We start from the raw sequence: 20867 nt of genomic DNA on the forward strand, positions 1-20867 counted from the left end.
GAAAATAAACTTATACTTTTTTTTTCGGAAAACCAAGAGATTTAAAAGTGCCACTCACAAAATGGCCGACGAGTCTTCAGACTGAGCACACTGCGACGTCTAGTCCGCTACCATGCAATGGTTGATGGGAGTGTGAGTTCTTTATAAGAAAGATGCAACAAATTCCAAAGTTGATTCAGTAGTGCTCAGAACTTTGATGCTCAATAATAGAGCCCTACACATTTATTTCATTTCAGTGTTACTTACTACCCTAGATTACATTTAATAGAGTTGTCAGTTCATTTCTAACCAATTTTCTAAAGCAGAAAAACTTACATGCCAACTCTAAAAGCCTGAAAATTTAGCATGACTGTATATTTTGCTTTGTCTCATTTTTTGGTAAAACGTGCAGAGAATGAACTGCTTAAAATATTTTTTAAAAACTAAGAAAATCTGGCCATTACAAGCAAAAATAACAACACAGGGCAAATAGTCAATAATTAGTGTAGCTGTTTAATAATATACACAGTAATTTAGGGATTATTTTTGTACACAAAAGGAAAAAGTACAACAATTCAAACAGCCTTTCAGATGTAAATCCCATTGAAGTTGACAGGAAGATGTAAAGAATTAAGCACAAGTATCTCCTCTTAAACCTAAAGCACAAGAAATAACATAACTCTGGCACTTCTAGCAAATGAGAAAAAAACTGAAGGTACAAAATCATACAATAAAAGTGCCAAGATGTACTACAGTAATAAATCTGTACAAGAAAACACTAAGTGTTACAGTTAAAAAAAAAAAAGAAAAAAGAAAACAAAACTAAGTGTGCAGTATATGGTATTGTGCAATACAGCAGCCTGTAGTTATGGCAAATGAATAAAAGATAATTTTAGACACTACCATGCTGACGACAAAATAAATTCACAGAAAGCATAGTATGAAATACAACAAGTTATATAAAATTACATGGACACACCCCCTTGAAACTATTTCATGACCAGCACTGACAAATGCAGTAATATTCACGTGTATGTTAACGAAAACAGCTGACAATCATAAGGAAAAATCTACTTAGAAGTTTCACTGATAGAAGGCTTTCCAACTGCTTCAAACTAAATCAGCAATCACTAAAACTGCCAATATACTAAAAAAATATTAATAGCGACACACAATACTGTAGGTTTTATATGTGGTTCAGTTTTCATGACATAAAAACATGTTCTAGCAGCAAGTAAAAAGTCAAATTTGGGAAAAAAAAAATGCTTCACAGTATGCAATGACAGGTGCAAATAAAAATGATTTATAAAATGACAAAGCTGTCATGGTGACGTGATTCTCAGAGCAGAGGGAAACAGATTTTATGTTACATTTTCAGCTTGTAATCTCCAAAATGTAGTGCTTGTAAACATGTTATTGACAACTAATAAACCCCAATGTTCACTAAAATTGTCATCCGATTTGTAACAATATACCTGGCAAAACTTTTTGCTCTCTCATAATACTGCTGGTGAATACTGATGTCAGATGAGAAATTAATCCCAAAGGCCAAACTGGAAAGTCCTGCCGTTTCTAAGCCCTACCCATATTACCCACATTATCAGTCAAACATAAGTGCATCTGAAGAAACTGGGATATGATTTTTTTTTTAAAAATAACTAATCGAGTTAAGTGAAACCTTTAAAATGTTATAAATTCATTACACACAGAGCAATATATTTCTAAAAGGGATTTTGAATGTAGAAATATTATGGCATCTCCAAGTTTTTCATTGGAAATACAACTGACGTGGCAGGTATCATGCAGAGTCGCAGTGGCCTTCCAAAAGGAGGGTAAGATACCAAAAAGGCATTGCTAAAGAAGCTGGCTGTTCACAGACTTCTGTTTCAAAGTATATCACTGGAAAGTTTGGTGGAAGGACAGATAACTGCACAGATAACTGCAGCCTTTAAAGTATTGTGAAGCAAAGGCCACTCAAGAGTTTGGTGTAGATTCAGATGTTGTGGACTGACACTCCCACACATAGACGTATCCTGGGAATGTATGACAACTGTGGCATTCCTTGTGTTAAGCCACTCCTGAATCAGAGATGATGTCAGATGTGTCAGAGGTGCCTTATCTAAGGAGAAAAAACATCAAGACTGTCGTCTTTTCAGATGAAAGTAAAATGTGTATTTCATTTGGAGGCAGGAAGAGTGGAGAAGCACAAAATCCAAGTTGCTTAAGGTCTGGTGTGGAGTTTCCACAGTTAGTAATTTTTTGGGAAATCGAGTCATCTGCTGGTGTTGGAGCACTGCGTTTTCTGAAGTGCACAGTCACCTACCATGGAAGAGCACTTCACTCTTCCTTCTGCTGGCAATGTCGACTTCCTTTTCCAGCAGATCTTGACACCTGCCCACACTGCCAAAACTTCCAATCTCTGCATTAATGACCATGGTATCAATGTACTGAATTAAAAAACAAACAGGCCTGCGCAAAACCCCATTTAGACTCAATGGAGTACTGTCAAGAGAAAGATGAGAAAATATATCACTCTGTTCATAATGAATCTACATAATGTGTAAGTTTCACTTTTTAAATTGAATTAGTGATTTAAATGAACGTTTTGATGATGTTTAAATCAATTGATGTGCACCTGTTCATCCTGATCCAGTGAGGATACTGGCTTTAATGATAGTAGCACTTTTAAAAACTAAAATCAACTAGCTCCTTTGTACTGCGTATAAAAGGCATGGGAAAAACATGACCAAACTAAGCGTTGGCTTTATGCCATCTTAGCAGGACGGAGGCATTGGGGCTCAGCCATCTACGCTCTACAGTCAATGGCTACCGAGTTACTGCAGCCGGGCAGCTGAGCTCCCTTTAATTGAGGCTGCAGCAGTTCAAATAACTGATGGTTTTACCCTCTCCGGGCATTGGGGCAGTGTCATTGTTGTCGAGCTTGTTCTGCTTGGCTTCTCGGATGAGTTCGCACGCCAGGTCGAGGAAGAGTTTCTCGACGTTGTCGGACTCTTTGGCCGACGTCTCCAGATAGAGCATGCTCTGAGCCTGAGCGAAGTCTTCGGCCCTCTGCCTGAGAACCTCTCTCTTGTCTGCCAGATCTATTTTATTACCTAAAAGTGAACGGGCAAAACAAATCAGCCAATTAACGTCACGTACGTCGGGAAATGTTATTCTGAGCGCCACTCTGACAGAACAGTGTGTAACGAAACAGATGGGCATGGAGGTGTATGTGTATGCCTTCATGTGGGGGATGAATTTCAACAAAGGCTCTGAGTGGGAGTGCTTTATCCCAGAAAATTTGTCTTTTTTTTTTTTTTGACTGACATTTCACAGAAATCAACAAACAAGACAAGGGCTTTGTTTTGGATAAATTAGTTAAAAACTGGTGCTATTGGAGATTCTATTGTTTCATACCCTGTGGGCCGTTTACTTCCAACCATGTATCAGTTTGTTACTTCTGAGGGGATATTTTGCACCTGCATTGGCAAGTAGTAACTGTAAGTAATTTTCTATAATATATTCATAGTCTATTGAAAGAGGATTCAGTGGAAGGATCCTCAGAGTTCATTTGGTTTGCTCAGAGAACCTAATCTGTCATATTTGGCAAGATTCAACTAACCCAAAAGGAAATCAAAACCAAAATAGCATTAAAGCCCATATCATGTTAAGTTCAGAAAATAATTCACTATAAAGTTCAGTTAGAGTTCATCACCTTTGCCAAAAGCAAATATCACTTTTGGCAAAATATCATTTAGGCAATAATTTTAGGAAGGTGACAAAAAGAAATATAAGCATTTTCGTGTAAAGCTCACTCTAAAGAGAATATTTTTGAGTACATGTGTATGTAATAGGTTGCTTACTGATACCAAATGAAAAAAGAAAGAGATTAAATGACAACACATAGCTACAAAATGAGGCTATGTTTAGGAAAATGTGATTTAATCTGGAGGTATTAAAAACATTTAGTGCATTGCAGACAACGAAAAGTAGGGAGGCATGATATATTGACACTTACATTGGGATCAGCTGATATTAGTCTTTTCTTAATGTCAGCATCGGTCCGATAAATAAAACATGGCCAATATTAATAACCAATATTTCTATTCTGTAACGGTTTGCTTCCGAGGAGGAAGGAAACAGGTTGGTGATGTAGCATTTGTTTGGTCATGTGACAGCAACAGTGATGCAGTGCAGGATTGTGAGGAAGAAGTGGTGAAGTCAGCAATGTGATCTTTTTTTTTAAAGGTGTAGAATTGGTAATGAAATATATATTTATACATATGTAAAATATATATCAGTAAGTATTGATTATCAGCAGTAACAGCAATATCAATATTGGCCCAAATTTTCATATTTCATATTTTCATCCCTAATAAAAGGGTATCTTGTATAAAAAAAGCAGGACTTTCTTACCGACTAATATAGTCACCACTTGGTTGTTGGCATACTGCTCAATCTCCTTCAGCCACTCTGGAAGGCACCGAAAGGAGTCCTCACAGGTAATGTCATATGTGAGAATGAGGGCGTTGGCACTACGGTAGTAACTCTGAGTAATGGAGCGAAATCTCTCCTGTCCAGCTGTATCCCATATCTGCAACTGGAAAAACGAAGCAAATGACACATGTCATTATCTGGCAATTTAAAAGTAAATCATTAGCAGAGCATTCTTCTCCACTTTGTAAACCTCTCTGTGGTTTTGGGTATACCTTGACCTTCTCCCCATTGATTTCCACAGTTTTAATCATGAAATCCACTCCAATAGTAGCCCCTTGTCCAGGTGGGAAAAGCCCCTACAATTTAAGTAGAAATTTAGAATTAAAAACTCTGACATTCTTGTGTTTGATAAGATTTACAACATATTGGCAAGACACAGACCTGAGTAAAGCGCCGGACGAGACATGTCTTTCCAACTCCAGCATTTCCTATGAGAACTATTTTGAACAGGTAGTCATAATCTTCCATGCTCATAATAACCTGTAAAGAAATTTTAAAATTCAAAATGACAAAATTGCTCAAAAAGGGGGGCACCGATTGAAGCTTTCTGGCTGATCACCAATCTTTAAAAAACCTGACTGAACGATTCCAATTATGACCAATAACTTTTTTCTTTTGATTACCTAAAACTGTCAGCTGTTACAAGGTTATAATACACATTCAATGCTCCAATTTTACATTATTGGGACACACTGAAAAATACACAACTGTTATGAATGAAGCGCCTTTCGTAAATGTTCATGGTCCTTGAACTTCAACACATTTCGTCATATTATAACCACAAACTTTAATGTGTTTTATTGGAATGTTTAAGTAATACTCCAAGGCCTAGTAGTGTATAATGGATAATTGGTTTTCCAAATGCTTTACTTACACAGATCTAAAGAGAAGTAGCATGCAATTGTGATTGTACTGGTTATACTTGTAGAACAAGCATTTGCTACAATTACAGATCTGAGTGATCCAAATTTATCAATATTGGCAAATGCTGAACAAGCGGCATAACAGCAATAACGGTTTGTAACATTTATGAACAGAATTTCTAGGAGCAGTCAAGTGAGGAGTTAAACATTGGGTATTGGCCCAAGCTTCCATATTGGTGCATCCCGAATATTTATAATGCGTGTGCGTAAAAGCAGAATTTAATAAACATTAATAGAATTGTTAGGGGGAAAACACCGTTACATCTATCCTGCTCTATGGGGAGTCGTGCCTGCAAATCAAACCCGTCACAAATGCATTTCAGGCAGACAAATAGCTTGTTGCTTACTCACAAGAACCTATGTTAATGTCCTCCGCCGTAGTTTTTTGACATTAAATTAACAGCTTAAGCTTTCATGTAATATGCTCCTCTTTACCGTTTCGAGTTTATTAATCCTTTACCACTGTTAAATCCAAACACCGTGGCCCGCGGTTCATGTTTAATCTGATTTAACATTCTAATCCCTGTCAAAAATGATTTATCTTCAAGCTAACTTGATACCTAGTAGAGCGAAGCTAGCAACAGTAGCTAATAGCGACGCTACCTTGCGATTCTAGCCATTTTCGCAGCTTCTGCAGATGCAGGAGGGAGGGAAAAATCACAGTCAGAGCACTGCATCAACGCAAAAAACTGTTTGCACTTACCAATAATCACGGGGATATCCCCGGACTTATAACTACTTGGTATGCATAGGTTCGGCTCTTCAAATAGGCAAAGCAGCCGCTGCTGGGCAGGGCATAATTCCCCCGGCTGAGAGCTGTGTGTCCTAGGCAGCTCAGTAGCAGCAGCAGCAGCCTGTCTGATCAAGGAGGAGGGAGGAGGAAAGTGCACTCAATGATGTCATTAGCTTTACATCCACTCGTGGACTGCTAATCAGCCAAGTTCAACACCACTGTATTTAATAAACTACATGTCTTTTGGTTTAAAACACTATTTGTGTTTTAAGTTTGACATATTACAAAAAGTCAGAAGCTATCAACACTTACGTAAGTGAAAGTTAGCTGTTAGCTCACAAAAATGGTTTTGTCTTCTTGTCTTTGTTGCTAGGAGACATCTAAAAACCATACGTGAGCGCGTCCGCCATGTTACTAGTGGCATGTTCACCTCGCGACACTTGGAAAAAAGAAGCAGTAAAATTTACATTTAAAAATGTTTAGGAATTTTTTTAAAGTTAAAGAATATCTAAATTTTATTATAAATTGTGTTCACGGACATACACAACATGAACAAATCAAAATTTTAAATGCTGTTTATATTACATAATTATTTATTATCAAGGAGTCTGCACTGCTTTAGAATGCATTTTCGGTTATAATGTATGAATATAAAGAATGATAATCTGCATTTTATTCTTACTGCACTTTTCATTAATCATTGTCACACAGAAATTTACCGATGACATTTACAGCCACCAGATTTCCGTGCTTTTCTACCAAAAATGAAGTAATAAAATAAAAACAAAACAGAAACAAAACTGCCACTCAACGTCGCAGCTGCCGCAAAAGAACCCATTGTAGGTGGAACTTAAACAGTCCTCATTTTCTGTGCCCGGACACTTCTTTCGCTTGCACACATGTCCTTGACTTCCTTACGGAGAGGTGGTAGCTGAAATCAAGGACTGCACAGATTGTAGATCACAGTAAGCCTAAATAAAACAATTTAAACATTATTGTCATGGCATTATTGTCATGGTGCTTGTGACGGTGGGGAGTTTCTTATCCTAAAGGAATCCTTTAGGAACCGGCATCATAATACATACAAAATATGAAAACTAAATTGGCAGGCTGAACCAAGACAAAACTGAGTACCGTATTTTAAACGGAGACTTGGAACGAAAGGAGTCATGCACATTCAAGGAAAGAAAGTAATCTTACTCTGTTACACATACCTTGGATCGTAGTACATCTTTTCTGATACCTGAGCTGCATTTTCAATGTTCAAATCGTGTTATTGATGTTATTGTTACTCTTATTGTAACTTTTTGATATTTTGTGAGCCTTCTGGTACTGATGCTGTTGTTACAAATAAATTTCCCCAATGAGGAACAAGAAAAGATATTTCTAATTTTAAACTCATGTTATTTACTTTTTTGTAAGTTTTTGGATTATACCATCTGCCAAATGCTTTAACATTATTATGCATTTATGTAGCTTTATTCAGTGCATAACTGAAGGCAAAGACTGCAATTGATAAGCAAAGGTAGGTTGAGCATTGCGTCATGCAATATATTAAGGCAACATTTGGGTGCTATTTGCAGTCAAACCTTATCTTTATTTACTTTTCACAACACACAGTCAGGTTTTCTCATTTAATCTGCAAGAACCAAGTGTTCTTCTGTGTATATTTACTCATGATGTTTCAATGACCTGAGCAGTGGTGTCCAAACCTTTTGGGTCTAAAAATTAAAAAAAATCTAAAACCATAAACAACATTACAGTATGTTTTTTTCAGGGCTCAACAGTAAACTAAGCAAACAATTCTAATTAAACAGTTAAAGAAGTATGAGTTTTTTGTAGGAAATCACTGTAGATTCAAAAGTTAGAGTTTTTTTGAATTATTAATAAAAAGACATCTAGTTTGCAAATTTGTTTGGGCTTGGATAAAAAGATAAAGAAAACATTCAGCTTATTCTCAGCAATGAGAATAGGATTTGGGCCACTCCCTCTAAAAAAAATGCCAGCAACCAGGTTTAATAAATTAATTAAAAGCAGTTTAGGGTTCTCCAAGTTTGTTTCTAAGTAGAAGTCTGTCAAATTAAGTGAAAGTAAAAATTAGGGATTATAAAAGACAAATTTTTAATTTGTCAGTAATATCTGTGCTCTAATTAACGAATAAAAAAGTCTCCAACTGCATCAACCACATTTTCTAATGGTCCACACAGGAACAATTGAAGGTGCTCCAAATGGCTCCAAGGACAGCCCTGCCTTAGAGCTTACACTACTTAGCTCATGTAAAGCCAAATTTACAAATAAAAATAGCTTGGATAATAAGTGTTAATAGCAAACTTATAAGAGAAGCAAATCCAGGAAACCACATGGTCTGCCATTAAACAAGTGCTTCAAGTCTGCAGAGTTCAAAATATGAAGGGTAATTTAAACATTGTATTGTTCAAACACTGCTGCCATGAAACCTGGTGTGAATAGTGACAGATGACAAATTATGATCATAAAATGCTTTGAACACAACCAAAACTGTCACCCTTACTAAAATAATGAAAAATGTTTTGTAATAGTTTACTATTGTCACTAGAGGGCAGCCTTGAACTCTTTGAGATAATGTGTTAAGCAGCCAGTTAAAATACATTTTGTATTGAAACATTGAAAAAGCACAATGCACCTATGGCTTCAATGGCAGCACACACACATCATCAGTAGAGGTTGACATGATAATATAGTTTAATGCTACATAAGAAAAACTTCCCTTCACTGAGTTCAAATTGGAAATATTTCACGAGAAAAATGACTTGAATGTAATGAAATGTCTAGCCCGAGATGTTCACAAGATCCGTAGCCCTTCAAACACCTTCTAATTTAGATTTTCTTTGATTTATCTTGACATGTTTATATTTCAGCTCAGAGGCTCTTTAAACACGGTGAGTAATTCTGCTTCAAATAAAGAATTATGGAAAAAGTCCTGAAAATGGACATTATTCTTAATCATTTACAGGTCAATATTACCTTAATTTAATAGTGATTAAAAAAAAAAAAAAAAAAAAAGAAGTCAACCTTTAAAAGTGCAATGTTAAAAATGCCATGAGGTCAAACATTTTGGGTATATCTAACTACTGTGCTGGTGCATCTAAGAAAAAACATTAGGTGCACCAGTGCAAAAAATTAGTCAAGAGCAAAAATTTTCCATTTATTTCTTATCTTCCATCCAGTTATGTAAGGCACCTTGTGGTAGCCTCCCAGGTAGCTGCAGCCCCCACTTTAAAAAAACATTAGCTTAGGCATCTTCTTCACCCTCTTCTTCAAACTCTCCCTCCTCCTCTGCGGTGGCGTCTTGGTACTGCTGATATTCCGACACCAGGTCATTCATGTTGCTCTCTGCCTCGGTGAACTCCATCTCGTCCATACCCTCACCGGTGTACCTGTGACATGACAGCGTCAGAATCTACGCAATGCACCAGCACACTACTGTAGCTCACTGAGTCTTACTCACCAGTGAAGGAAAGCCTTGCGACGGAACATGGCAGTGAACTGTTCAGAGATTCGCTTGAAGAGCTCTTGAATGGCTGTGCTGTTTCCGATGAACGTGGAGGACATCTTGAGTCCACGCGGTGGGATGTCGCAGACGGCTGTCTTTACATTATTTGGAATCCACTCTACAAAGTAGCTGCTGTTCTTGTTCTGCACGTTCAGCATCTGCTCGTCCACCTCCTTCATGGACATGCGGCCTCGGAAGATGGCGGCGACTGTGAGGTAACGGCCGTGGCGCGGATCACAAGCTGCCATCATGTTCTTGGCATCAAACATCTGCAGGGTGAGTTCAGGAACTGTCAGGGCCCTTGGAAAAGACAGACATTCAGTAAGAATTATGTTTGTAAAAACATTATATTATAAACATTATAGTTATAATACAAGAGTGGTTTCGGGGGCAGGATCTTTACCTGTACTGCTGGCTGCCTCGGCTCGTCAGGGGGGCAAAGCCTGGCATGAAGAAGTGCAGTCTGGGGAACGGCACCATATTGACAGCCAGTTTCCTCAAGTCGGCGTTCAGCTGACCAGGGTACCGCAGACAGGTGGTTACACCACTCATAGTGGCCGAGACCAGGTGGTTCAGATCACCATAGGTAGGAGTGGTAAGTTTTAATGTACGGAAGCAGATGTCATACAGCGCCTCATTGTCAATGCAGTAGGTCTCATCAGTGTTCTCAACCAGCTGATGGACAGAGAGGGTGGCATTATAGGGCTCCACCACAGTGTCTGACACCTGCCATGGGGAGAGAGGAATACCTAGTTTAAAATTTGAAGGAAACAGCTATGAGGCAAAGCATCATATCTGAACACAAGTGAATGCGAAATATAAACCTTAGGTGATGGCACAACACTGAAAGTGTTCATGATGCGGTCTGGGTACTCCTCCCGGATCTTGCTGATGAGGAGTGTGCCCATGCCAGAACCAGTGCCTCCTCCCAGGGAGTGGGTGAGCTGGAAGCCCTGCATGCAGTCGCATCCCTCTGCCTCTTTTCTCACCACATCCAGGACAGAGTCCACCAGCTCAGCTCCTTCCGTGTAGTGGCCTTTAGCCCAGTTGTTACCAGCGCCACTCTGGCCTGTTGGAGATCAAAATACTTAATTAAAAAAAAAAGTCAGCTTGCTTTATGAAAAGTGCAATACTTCATTTAGAGAATGACATTGTCATTGACTAGTTGGCATCAACTGTAAAATTTAGGAACAATTTAATTAAATGCCTTTCTCTTTCCATATTTCTTAAACTTCAACAAAATCAAGTGGTTTCTTTCAAACACCTGGATGTGTTAATGTATCCATCAATTTATGTAGCATGGCAACATCAACCTTAACTCTGTCCTCTTCTAATCATATCTAGTGGTGTAGACTGTCTTACATTAAGGAACATTCTTTTTCTTTTAAAAATGCGTGGTTAACTGAAATAAAATCTATTTATTTTGTGGAGCTTTATGCCAATATTGTTGGACAATTACCAACTGAACCCAAGTTTCTTTGTGTGTAAAAAAAAAGAAAAACTTTTGAGAAATTAAACAGAAAATAATCATTCCAGTTTTGGTTGGCAGGCCTATATGGTCATTTCATTTTTTTAAACCAAAACAAAATGCTTTCAGTAATATACATACCAAAAACAAAATTGTCAGGTCTAAACACCTGCCCAAAAGGACCAGACCTCACTGAGTCCATAGTGCCCGGCTCCAAGTCGACCAACACTGCACGAGGGACATATTTTCCACCTAATAGAGAGAGGGAGAGGAAAATTATGCAATTTTGCAGTGACATCTTCGCATGCTTGACTAAACAAAACTGGACAATGGTGTAAAAAAGATCAGAAATGATTTCTGGAAAACAATATGAAATGCATATCAACATGAAAATGTGTATTATAAATTGTTTGGGGTAGTTGTTGTCATAATTCGTTTTTAGCAGTTATGAAAGAAAAATGGTAGCAAACTGTAGCTTGGGTTTTTGTGCATCATTGAAACAGTTGCTTAGTAACAATTAAATTCAAATTAGGCCATGTAACGGTCCTCTGGTGGACGGTAACGGTACCAAAATGTTTTCTTGAGATATTTAATAACTTCACCTCCACTAAGTAAACATCTGTGAAGCAAAGTATGAACAAACCTGACGCCTCGTTGTAATAAACGTTGATCCTGTCCAGCTGTAGGTCGCTGTCTCCGTGGTATACCCCGGTTGGATCGATGCCATGTTCATCACTTATTACCTCCCAGAACTACAAAGAGAGAGGAAACAAATATTAAACTAACGGGTTGAGCGGCAACATAACGGAAACCAACGGCTATGAATAGCATTTTAGCTAACTGTTTAAGCTTTTTGGCTTTAAACTAAAACTAACTTCTCGGTCGGTGTCTCCACGAATTTAGGCCACAGTCTTACAAATATTTTTCTTACCTTTGCTCCAATCTGGTTGCCGCATTGGCCTGCTTGAAGATGAACAATTTCCCTCATTTCTATGAAAGTTCAACGAGAATTTTTTTTTCTTTTTTTTTTTAACGAGCAAAGTTGCGCCTGCTGCAGTCCTTCAATGAATGGGGTAAAAAATTATGCTTAACAGTTATTATGGAAAGCCACACACGCGATTGGACAATGTGGAAGTCATGAACGGCATTTGATTGGTCGGTTCAATTTTGATTGTCTTGAGCAACGCACTTGTGACATCTTAGTAACCAAAAACATTTAACAGCCTCGCTGGTGTTTTATCTCTGTACTTACAAGAAAATTGGTTTAAAATGGAATGTAACCACTACTATTTAAAGTAAGTAAAGTATTTTATTGTCAACGTACACAAGCATAACGAAATTGGAGTCATAGTTTTATGACTTAGTTTTCAAAAAAGGTATAAAGAATAAATCTGCAATCAAAGCAAAAATAAATAAACAATGTAAAATGAATTAATGGCATGCTATTTCTTTTTGTATGTCCAGACAGCCTTCAAGCTAACGGTTACCTGTACCTATTTTTTCTTATTCCGGTTGAACAGCAAAGCAATGAAACAACGGCTACGAATACCTTTTTAGCTAACGGTTACGTTAAATGTTTTTGGGCTCAAACTAAGACTAACTTTTCAGTCGGTATTATTATAGAAAATTTTATTTGTATAGCGCAGTGTTTCTCAACCTTTTTTGGGCCAGCGCCCCCCTACCCATTATCCAGGTCCCTCACCGCCCAACATCAAAGCATTTGTAGGCTACTTTTTACTGAATATTATTTTATTATAATATTACTATCACTATTGTTGATGTTTTCATTTTTATGCTTGTTTCTGTATTTATCATCAAAAATGATTTCCCAGAGAACAAAAAAAGCCATGGGAATAAAACTCATTACATTCATATTCAGTGCCACATCATGGAGTCACATTGTCTTAATGTGCCAAATGACCTAATTTGGTCATTTCATCAGTGAAGCAAAGTCAGGTTATCATGCACAAATGTGCATCCTGGAGGAAATTCTCCCTGTTCCACCAGGCCGTGAAAATGGTCGGATCCGCCTCTCCGGCTGCAGTGCGCCAAAGAAAGGGGAAACAGATTTTCACAGGGGAACAGAATTGCGCACAAGACCTGCATTTAACAGACTTGTACTCAACGTCTGGGGAACCATGTTTGTCTACAAAACTGGTACTGGAACTGTTTTTGGTTACTAAGGTAGTGCACGACGTTCACGCTAATCAAAATTGAACCGACCAATCAAAGGCCGTTTACGAATGGCTCATTGTCTGATCGCGTGCATAGTCCTTTGGCTTTCCACGGTCAACGTGGAGCATCTTTCTTCCCCGACCCCCACTAAAATGGAGCAGCAGGCATAACTGCTCGTTAAAAAAAAAAGAAAAACATTGCCTTGAACAATTGGAAAGCCTTTCATAATAATGAGGGAAATTGTTCATCTTCAAGCTGGCCAATGCGGGAACCAAATTGGATCAAAGGTAAGAAAATATATTTGTAAAATGGAGGCCTAAATTCACGAGGACACCGACTCAGAAGTTAGATTATTTTGAGGCCGAAAAAAATAATAATGAACGTAATAGTTCAAATGTAATCAGTATACGCTACTGCTCTGCCCCTTAGTTTAATAATTTTTCCTCTCTCTTTGGTTGTAGTTCTGGGAGGTAATAAGTGATGAACATGGCATCGACCAAACCGGGCTATACAACGGAGACAGCGACCTGCAGCTGGACCGGATATGCGTTTATTTCAACGAAGCATTAGGTTTTATTCATATTTTACTTCCCATGGGAAGTTATTTAATATCTCAAGAAAGCACTATCGTACCGTTAAAATCCACTAGAAGGCCGTTGCATTGCCTAATTTGAATTTAATTTAATGGTTACTAAGCATCTGTTCCAATGATGCACAAAAGTCCAAGCTACCAGTTGCTACAGTTTTTTGTTTTATAATTGCTAAAAACAAATTATGACTACAACTGATGTGCTGCAAACTGTTTTTTATCCACATCTTGCACATTGATATAAATTTCATATTGTTTTCCACAAATCATTTTTTATCTTTTTGTCCAATTTTACTTTGTCAAGCAGGCAAGGATGTTACTGTGTCTGCATATTTTTATATCCTCTTCCCTCTCTCTACTAGGTGGAAAATATGTCCCTCGTGCAGTGTTGGTCGACTTGGAACCAGGCACTATGGACGCTGTGAGGTCTGGTCCTTATGGACAGGTGTTTAGACCTGACAATTTTGTTTTTGGTATGTCTATTACTGGAAGCATTATTTTGTTTTAGTTTAAAACATTTAATTGACCATATAAAAAGGTATGGCTCATGTTGCCATTCTAAAACCTGTACGTCAGGTACAGGTTTTCACCAACTCCAGTCCTGTAACTTTTAGATGTGTCTCTGCTCAAACACACCTGGATCAAATAAAATGCTCATTTCCAGCCTATTGCTCCAAAATTCAGACATTTTGGAGCAGAGGTGAATCTAAAAGTTGCAGGATGGTAGCCCTTGAGGACTGGAGTTGGTGACCCCTGCTGTACGTTAACATGTGCAGGTGTGACATCAATCAACCGACAGCAGACTGCACCTAAGGGCTTCTCTAAACCTACAGATGTTTGAAAGAAAACCACCTGATTTTGTTCAAGTTCAGAAATCTTGGGTGAAAAGATATTTAATTAAATTATCAACTATGATGACAACTAGTCATGGCAATATCATCCCCCCAATGGAGTCTTGAACTTGAATTCCAGACTCGAAATAAAAAAAGTTGACTTTTATATTTTTTTATACAATATTTTGATCTCCAACAGGCCAGAGTGGCGCTGGTAACAACTGGGCTAAAGGCCACTACACGGAAGGAGCTGAGCTGGTGGACACTGTCCTGGATGTGACGAGAAAAGAGGCAGAGGGATGCGACTGCATGCAGGGCTTCCAGCTCACCCACTCCCTGGGAGGAGGCACTGGCTCTGGCATGGGCACACTCCTCATCAGCAAGATTCGGGAGGAGTACCCAGACCGCATCATGAACACTTTCAGTGTTGTGCCATCACCTAAGGTTTATATCCCGCATTCACTTGTGTTCAGATATGATGCTTTGCCTCATAGCTGCTTCCTTCAAATTTTAAACTAGGTATTCCTCTCTCCCCATGGCAGGTGTCAGACACTGTGGTGGAGCCCTATAATGCCACCCTCTCTGTCCATCAGCTGGTTGAGAACACTGATGAGACCTTCTGCATTGACAATGAGGCGCTGTATGACATCTGCTTCCGTACGTTAAAGATTACCACCCCTACCTACGGTGATCTGAACCACCTGGTCTCGGCCACTATGAGTGGTGTAACCACCTGTCTGCGCTTCCCTGGTCAGCTGAACGCCGACTTGAGGAAACTGGCTGTCAACATGGTGCCGTTCCCCAGACTGCACTTCTTCATGCCAGGCTTTGCCCCTCTGACAAGCCGAGGCAGCCAGCAGTACAGGTAAAGATGCTGCCCCTCAACCCACCCTTATTTAATAATAAAGCCCCACTTTTTCTCAAAAAATTCTTCTTACTGGATGTCTGTCTTTTCCAAGGGCCCTGACAGTTCCTGAACTCACCCGGCAGATGTTCGATGCCAAGAATATGATGGCAGCTTGTGATCCGCGCCACGGCCGTTACCTCACAGTCGCCGCCATCTTCCGAGGCCGCATGTCCATGAAGGAGGTGGACGAGCAGATGCTGAACGTGCAGAACAAGAATAGCAGCTACTTTGTAGAGTGGATTCCAAACAATGTAAAGACAGCCGTCTGCGACATCCCACCGCGTGGACTCAAGATGTCCTCCACGTTCATCGGAAACAGCACAGCCATTCAAGAGCTCTTCAAGCGCATTTCGGAGCAGTTCTCCGCCATGTTCCGTCGCAAGGCTTTCCTTCACTGGTGAGCAAGACTCAGTGAGCCACAGTGGTGTGTTGGTGCACTGTGTAGATTCTGATGCTTTCATGTCACAGGTACACCGGTGAGGGTATGGACGAGATGGAGTTCACCGAGGCAGAGAGCAACATGAATGACCTGGTGTCGGAATATCAGCAGTACCAAGACGCCACTGTAGATGACGATGGAGTGTATGAGGAGGATGAAGAAGACTAAAATAGTCTTCTTCACGTCTGAGCCAGTGTTTTTTAATGAGGGGTCTGCAGCCAACTGGGGGGCCTCCAAAAGGTTCTGTGGGGGGCCTCAGAAATCTGGAGGGAATATGAGAAATAAATGCAAAGACAATGCTGGAACAATTTTTTGTACTAGTGACTATTGTTTTTTCTTAGGTGCATCAGCACAAAAGTTAGATGTACCCAAATGTTTAACCACATAGCATTTAATATCACAGTTTTACAGGTTGACTTTTTATATTATAATATTAACCTGTAAATTATATCTATTCTAGGAAACGTTTTTATTGAAAGCAGAATTACTGAGAGTGTTTAAATATCCTTTATGAGGTGAAATTTAAACATCTCAAGATAAATAAAATAAATTCTAAATTATTTGTAAGACACTACCCCTTAATGATCAAACTGGAGATTTTTCATGAGAATAAAGTCATGAAAATAAAGTCAAAATAAGATGAGTATACCGTAGTATTAGAATAAAGTCATGATAATATGGCTTTATTGTCGTAATACTACAACCTTATTCTCGTATTATTTCGACTTCACTCTCGTAAATTTATTTTGTTTTTATTTTTATTTTTTACTTTTTTCGTAGCGTGGCCTCCGTCGTAATGCTGTACTCACTTTGCATCTCGCATAACTGAACCCATCTCTAGTGGAACCTAAACCGTCCTCATTTGTTGTACCCGGACACTTCATTCGCTTGCACGCCCGTCCTTGACTTACCACAGAGAGGTGATAGCTAAAACTACCCAGGCGAAAGCTCACGACAAACCTACATAAAGTACATTAAACATTTTCGTCATGGGGATTGTTCCAGAGGACGGAAAGGCTCTCCCTCCTCCCGGAATCGTTAACAGGAACTCGCTGTGGCTGTCCGGTATGGGCTGGTTCAGCGCGATGCTCCATAACGCTATGAACCATAGGCCGCCTCTGAAGTCAGGTTAGCATTGTTGTTTCTGTTTTGATCTGCTGAGAAAGTCGATCAGACCGCATTTTGCTTAAATTGTAAAATCAACATAGTTATGTATTTCGGGTTTTAGACTGTTACTGTCTTCTTTTGTTTTATTGGTGCATATTTTCTGTGTAAAAGGTGTTGTGATGTCCATGACTCCAAGTCAGTTTGCCTGCCTTGCAGTTTATTTCGAGTTTTCTCGAGCCATTGCCTTTTGGTTTGTTTTTCTTTTTAATTAGGCATTTTAAAGATTATTGAAATGGTCACATTATAACATGAAATCTACAAAATTGTCGTTCTGAGAGACAACAGGGAACACACTGAAGGTAGTTGCATCCTAATTTATTTTTCAGGCGTTCATCGGCAGTTCCTTTTGGCAACTCTTGGCTGGTTCATCGGTTATCATCTTACAAAATATGAAAACTACACCTATGCCAGGCTGGACCGAGACATGAATGAGTATGTTAAACTCTTCCCTGAAAGATTTGAAACTAAAGGTTAGTAGTTTTGTTTTTCACATTTTAGTCCCTTCATCAGTGTTTGCTTAGAAAACGTGTTTTAAAATGTCACTGATGTATCTATGGCATGTTCACTTGTGTCGATTCGGTTGTGCCTAAACACAGCAGTCATCAATTTGTTACCATTAAGAATTACAGCATGTTTTAAAAATATAATTAAAACGTCTCTCAAATACTAGACATTTAGAAGTTATAATTCTGATTGTTAGTTTAAACCATGGGTGCCCGTATTTTTGTTCTAATGTTTTGTCTCCGTTTCTTTCATCTCACCAGAAAAAAAGACCTTAGCAGAGATTGTCGAGCCGTTCCATCCAGTGCGCTAAAAGTCTCAGTGGGCGCCAGGGAGAAAAACAGAAGAAAAAAGAGGACAGACAGTTTTCTATTAGGCAGCCTGTTTGTGAAATCTGCCATGTATTGTATGAACTATAGAGATGTAAATAAAACGAAAACTACTAAAATGTGTACTTGTCCTAATGTAGTATTCAGAAAGCCCTGCGATGCACCGCCTCTTGCCCGTTGAGAGCTGGAGATGGGCACCAACACTCCTCCCAAACACCCACTAGGGATAAGGATGTATGATAATGGATGGATGGATAGTATTCAGAAATTGACACGTTTTTTTGTCTTTATTTACAAGTCATAAATTTCTTTAATGACTCCTAGTTCATTTATTATTGTGGCTGTAATCAGTTGAGCTTTTACTGATTACAGTAAGACCATCTTCTAGTTTTTAAAGGAGGTTTAACCTGCCGGCTCAGATTTTGTGCCATTTCGTATTTCTAAAGTTTATAATACACAACTATTTTATGTGGAGCTGCACCAATCATTCGGCCTAACATTAAACTTGCCAAATTTGATCGACCTGTATGGGTGACCAACAAGTAAATACTTAAAAATTTGACAATTTTTTTTTACATGTTAAATGCTTAAGAACTAAGAATGAATAACTGTCTGAATGATGCAGCTCTAGTTTTAATTCTACAATCAAATGAAACAAACTATGATGAGACGAAGATGTACTGCATATCTTTCCATGTTAGAGATTATAGTTTTAAAATCGACAGTAAATTAAGAGATTAGAAAATTATTGCCATTCCCTATGCCTCAAAAACATCCCTGCTGTTTAACAAAAGTGGAAATATGTCTGGATATGGAAACAAAGTGGAAGCTTTTAGCTTGGATACATTCAAAGATTCAAAAAGCTAATCACTAATTAATGGCTGCCTTACTAATTCCAAAAAATATCGTGTTACTCTGTGCAAATTAGCTACTCGCTACCAGCATATGAAACACAAGTTGACAGTTTTGCTCAAGTACATTTATTTCACATCCACATCACATTTACAATAAAACCCTGAAGGTCAATGTCTGCAAACAATGTTTTGACGTTAATTTGCCAATCCAATTATGTCCAAGTATTTGTCAGTGAGGCTCAGAGTCTCCTTTGTGAGGTCGCTCATCACAGAAAACAGTCCTCTCAGATGGAAGAGAAATAATGCTTCAGGATCAGCCTCCAGGAAAGGTTCCGGGGTCTTGGTGAATGTGGCGTTTTTGGCCTTGTGATCGTCCAGGGGAACCAGGCTGCTCTCCACTGTGTTTCGAATGGCCTTCAGCATCAAGTAGTTGGCATAGAGATCTCTGCAGGTCTCATCCGCTGCTTCGCAGTCAGAGGGGACGTCTCGCAGCAGGCTTGGCAGGAGGATGGTCTTCTCCATGTCGCTGACAGCTGAGCTGTATCGCTTCAGGGTCAGAGACAAGCTGTTTCTGTTGAATTTGGCTTCAGCAGACTGCATGATTCAGGTGGATGTGGATGGCTGTTCCTGAGCAATGGTGGCAGACGGCAGGTAGATTTACGTAGTGCAAAGCTGCAGGGGAAAAAACTGCGTTTTAAACGATGAGCGAAGGTGGGTTGATCAGTGCATCATCCGATATATTTAGGCAACAATATGGGTGCTATTTGAAGTCAAACCTTATCTTTGTTTACTTTACAAAACACACAGCCTGATATAGTTTTGTGTTTTAAACTGCAAGCACCAAAATGTTCCTCTGTGGAATCATTAACCATGACAGACAGGCATGATGTCTGAATGACCTCAGGGGCATGGGCTAATGAGTTTACATCAACCCAAATTTCCAAACAAATGTAACTTTAGTAATAAGGGGTAAAACTAAACTTAAAATATAAGAGGCAAATCCAGGACACGTCAAGGTCTGCCAGAAGACAAGTGTTTTTAGGTCTGCAGACAGTTTAAGATATGAAGGGTGATTTAAAACATTGTACTGTTTAAATGTTCACACACTGCAACCATGTTGTTATGAAGATCTGCTCTAAATACTGACAGACGACTGACAATTTATCATGAAATGTTTAACACGATAATCGGTTACCTTCACCAAAAAATAAAAATGTTTTGTAATACTTGACAGTGGTCACTAGAGGGAAGCCTTGAGCTCTTTGGCATAAGATCTTAAAGGGATAGTTCGGGATTTTTCGAAGCGTGGTTGTTTGAAAGGCTATTGTCAGTATCTTCCAAAGTATTAAAAATAACCCGCAGTTCATAACTCTTCACGGCATTTTCATTAAATATAAATACAGATAAATTGATACCAGAAGCTGAAGCCAAGCGGCTAGTCTGAGATCAAAACTACACAAACTTATACATCTGAAAACAATGTATTAAATGTCCCAGCGGTTTACGTGAATGCTATTCAATAACCATAATCACACATGCATTGATTATTTACAGAAAAGCCAGTGTGTTTACACAGAAAATGGTGGCTGGAGGCCATGAAAACAGAAAATCAAAAGCATTTCCAGTCAGAGTAACTGTCTGAACAGAAGAGGGATGTGAATTGTAAAATATTGCAGCAGCCTAGGGGAAGTTTGTTTTATAGACGTTTACATGTAAATTTAAGTAGGTCATTTGGACCAGAAACACTTTCCTTTTTCTTCCTCAGGATTTGGCTAACACAGCTCACTGCCCAACAACAGGGCAGTGAGCTATATTACCCTTATCTGACTGGACTGTTATACGCTGAACGTTTTTTTATTATGAAAATTATGATTCATTTTAAAAAGTAAAACATTTTTTCAAAACGGGTTTCTTTGAAGGAGTAGCTGGTAGGAAAAGGAG

At 38.8% G+C, this 20867-nt stretch overlaps 5 protein-coding genes across 6 annotated transcripts; 2 read left to right on the plus strand and 3 right to left on the minus strand.

Annotated features, from left to right (window-relative positions):
• Positions 1-472: 472 nt before the first annotated feature.
• On the minus strand, positions 473-6276 carry rab30 (RAB30, member RAS oncogene family). Its single transcript, XM_014981010.2, has 5 exons — positions 6103-6276; positions 4858-4956; positions 4689-4772; positions 4396-4579; positions 473-3092 (listed from the first exon to the last, which is right to left on the minus strand). The coding sequence occupies exons 2-5, from the start codon at positions 4948-4950 to the stop codon at positions 2842-2844; spliced, it is 612 nt and encodes a 203-aa protein (XP_014836496.1). The 5' UTR covers positions 4951-4956; positions 6103-6276; the 3' UTR covers positions 473-2841.
• A 3027-nt stretch (positions 6277-9303) lies between these two features.
• On the minus strand, positions 9304-12470 carry LOC106914364 (tubulin beta-4B chain-like). Its single transcript, XM_088011651.1, has 7 exons — positions 12064-12470; positions 11776-11884; positions 11274-11384; positions 10489-10733; positions 10068-10390; positions 9620-9964; positions 9304-9548 (listed from the first exon to the last, which is right to left on the minus strand). Exons 1-7 carry the CDS (start codon positions 12118-12120, stop codon positions 9404-9406), a joined length of 1335 nt encoding a protein of 444 aa, XP_087867777.1. The 5' UTR covers positions 12121-12470; the 3' UTR covers positions 9304-9403.
• A 659-nt stretch (positions 12471-13129) lies between these two features.
• LOC106914304 (tubulin beta-4 chain-like) lies at positions 13130-16383 on the plus strand. 2 transcript variants are annotated; one of them, XM_088011652.1, is made up of 7 exons: positions 13132-13594; positions 13769-13877; positions 14259-14369; positions 14929-15173; positions 15272-15594; positions 15689-16033; positions 16105-16383. In XM_088011652.1, exons 1-7 carry the CDS (start codon positions 13538-13540, stop codon positions 16241-16243), a joined length of 1329 nt encoding a protein of 442 aa, XP_087867778.1. In that variant the 5' UTR covers positions 13132-13537; the 3' UTR covers positions 16244-16383. The 2 variants fall into 2 exon arrangements, with proteins under 2 accessions (XP_087867779.1, XP_087867778.1); XM_088011653.1 differs by lacking the exon at positions 13769-13877 and having other exon boundaries at positions 13130-13594.
• A 560-nt stretch (positions 16384-16943) lies between these two features.
• On the plus strand, positions 16944-18191 carry ndufc2 (NADH:ubiquinone oxidoreductase subunit C2). Its single transcript, XM_014981095.2, has 3 exons — positions 16944-17203; positions 17569-17712; positions 18007-18191. The coding sequence occupies exons 1-3, from the start codon at positions 17065-17067 to the stop codon at positions 18054-18056; spliced, it is 333 nt and encodes a 110-aa protein (XP_014836581.2). The 5' UTR covers positions 16944-17064; the 3' UTR covers positions 18057-18191.
• Positions 18192-19036: 845 nt separating this feature from the next.
• On the minus strand, positions 19037-19589 carry thrsp (thyroid hormone responsive). The gene has a single exon (XM_014981087.2). The coding sequence runs from the start codon at positions 19524-19526 to the stop codon at positions 19122-19124; it is 405 nt and encodes a 134-aa protein (XP_014836573.1). The 5' UTR covers positions 19527-19589; the 3' UTR covers positions 19037-19121.
• Between the last annotated feature and the right edge of the window lie 1278 nt (positions 19590-20867).

This window comes from Poecilia mexicana, unplaced genomic scaffold (assembly GCF_051168715.1).
Source record: "Poecilia mexicana isolate PSO_F unplaced genomic scaffold, ASM5116871v1 scaffold_13, whole genome shotgun sequence".
NCBI classification, from domain to species: Eukaryota; Metazoa; Chordata; class Actinopteri; order Cyprinodontiformes; family Poeciliidae; genus Poecilia; species Poecilia mexicana.

Bases quoted from the DNA above. Each gene is read 5' to 3' on its own strand.
- LOC106914364 (XM_088011651.1), bottom strand. From the start codon at position 12,120: ATGAGGGAAATTGTTCATCTTCAAGCAGGCCAATGCGGCAACCAGATT. The intron at 11,385-11,775 runs GTTTGTTCATAC...TCTCTCTATTAG, and splicing joins TTATTACAACGAGGCGTCAG to GTGGAAAATATGTCCCTCGT. The intron at 10,391-10,488 runs GTTTATATTTCG...TCCCCATGGCAG, and splicing joins GTGTTGTGCCATCACCTAAG to GTGTCAGACACTGTGGTGGA.
- LOC106914304 (XM_088011652.1), top strand. From the start codon at position 13,538: ATGAGGGAAATTGTTCATCTTCAAGCTGGCCAATGCGGGAACCAAATT. The intron at 14,370-14,928 runs GTATGTCTATTA...GATCTCCAACAG, and splicing joins ACCTGACAATTTTGTTTTTG to GCCAGAGTGGCGCTGGTAAC. The intron at 15,595-15,688 runs GTAAAGATGCTG...GTCTTTTCCAAG, and splicing joins CGAGGCAGCCAGCAGTACAG to GGCCCTGACAGTTCCTGAAC.
- rab30 (XM_014981010.2), bottom strand. From the start codon at position 4,950: ATGAGCATGGAAGATTATGACTACCTGTTCAAAATAGTTCTCATAGGA. The intron at 4,773-4,857 runs GTCTGTGTCTTG...CTTAAATTGTAG, and splicing joins TCGTCCGGCGCTTTACTCAG to GGGCTTTTCCCACCTGGACA. The intron at 3,093-4,395 runs GTAAGAAAGTCC...GTTCACTTTTAG, and splicing joins AGTGGTGACTATATTAGTCG to GTAATAAAATAGATCTGGCA.
- ndufc2 (XM_014981095.2), top strand. From the start codon at position 17,065: ATGGGGATTGTTCCAGAGGACGGAAAGGCTCTCCCTCCTCCCGGAATC. The intron at 17,204-17,568 runs GTTAGCATTGTT...TTTATTTTTCAG, and splicing joins TAGGCCGCCTCTGAAGTCAG to GCGTTCATCGGCAGTTCCTT. The intron at 17,713-18,006 runs GTTAGTAGTTTT...TCATCTCACCAG, and splicing joins TGAAAGATTTGAAACTAAAG to AAAAAAAGACCTTAGCAGAG.
- thrsp (XM_014981087.2), bottom strand. From the start codon at position 19,526: ATGCAGTCTGCTGAAGCCAAATTCAACAGAAACAGCTTGTCTCTGACC.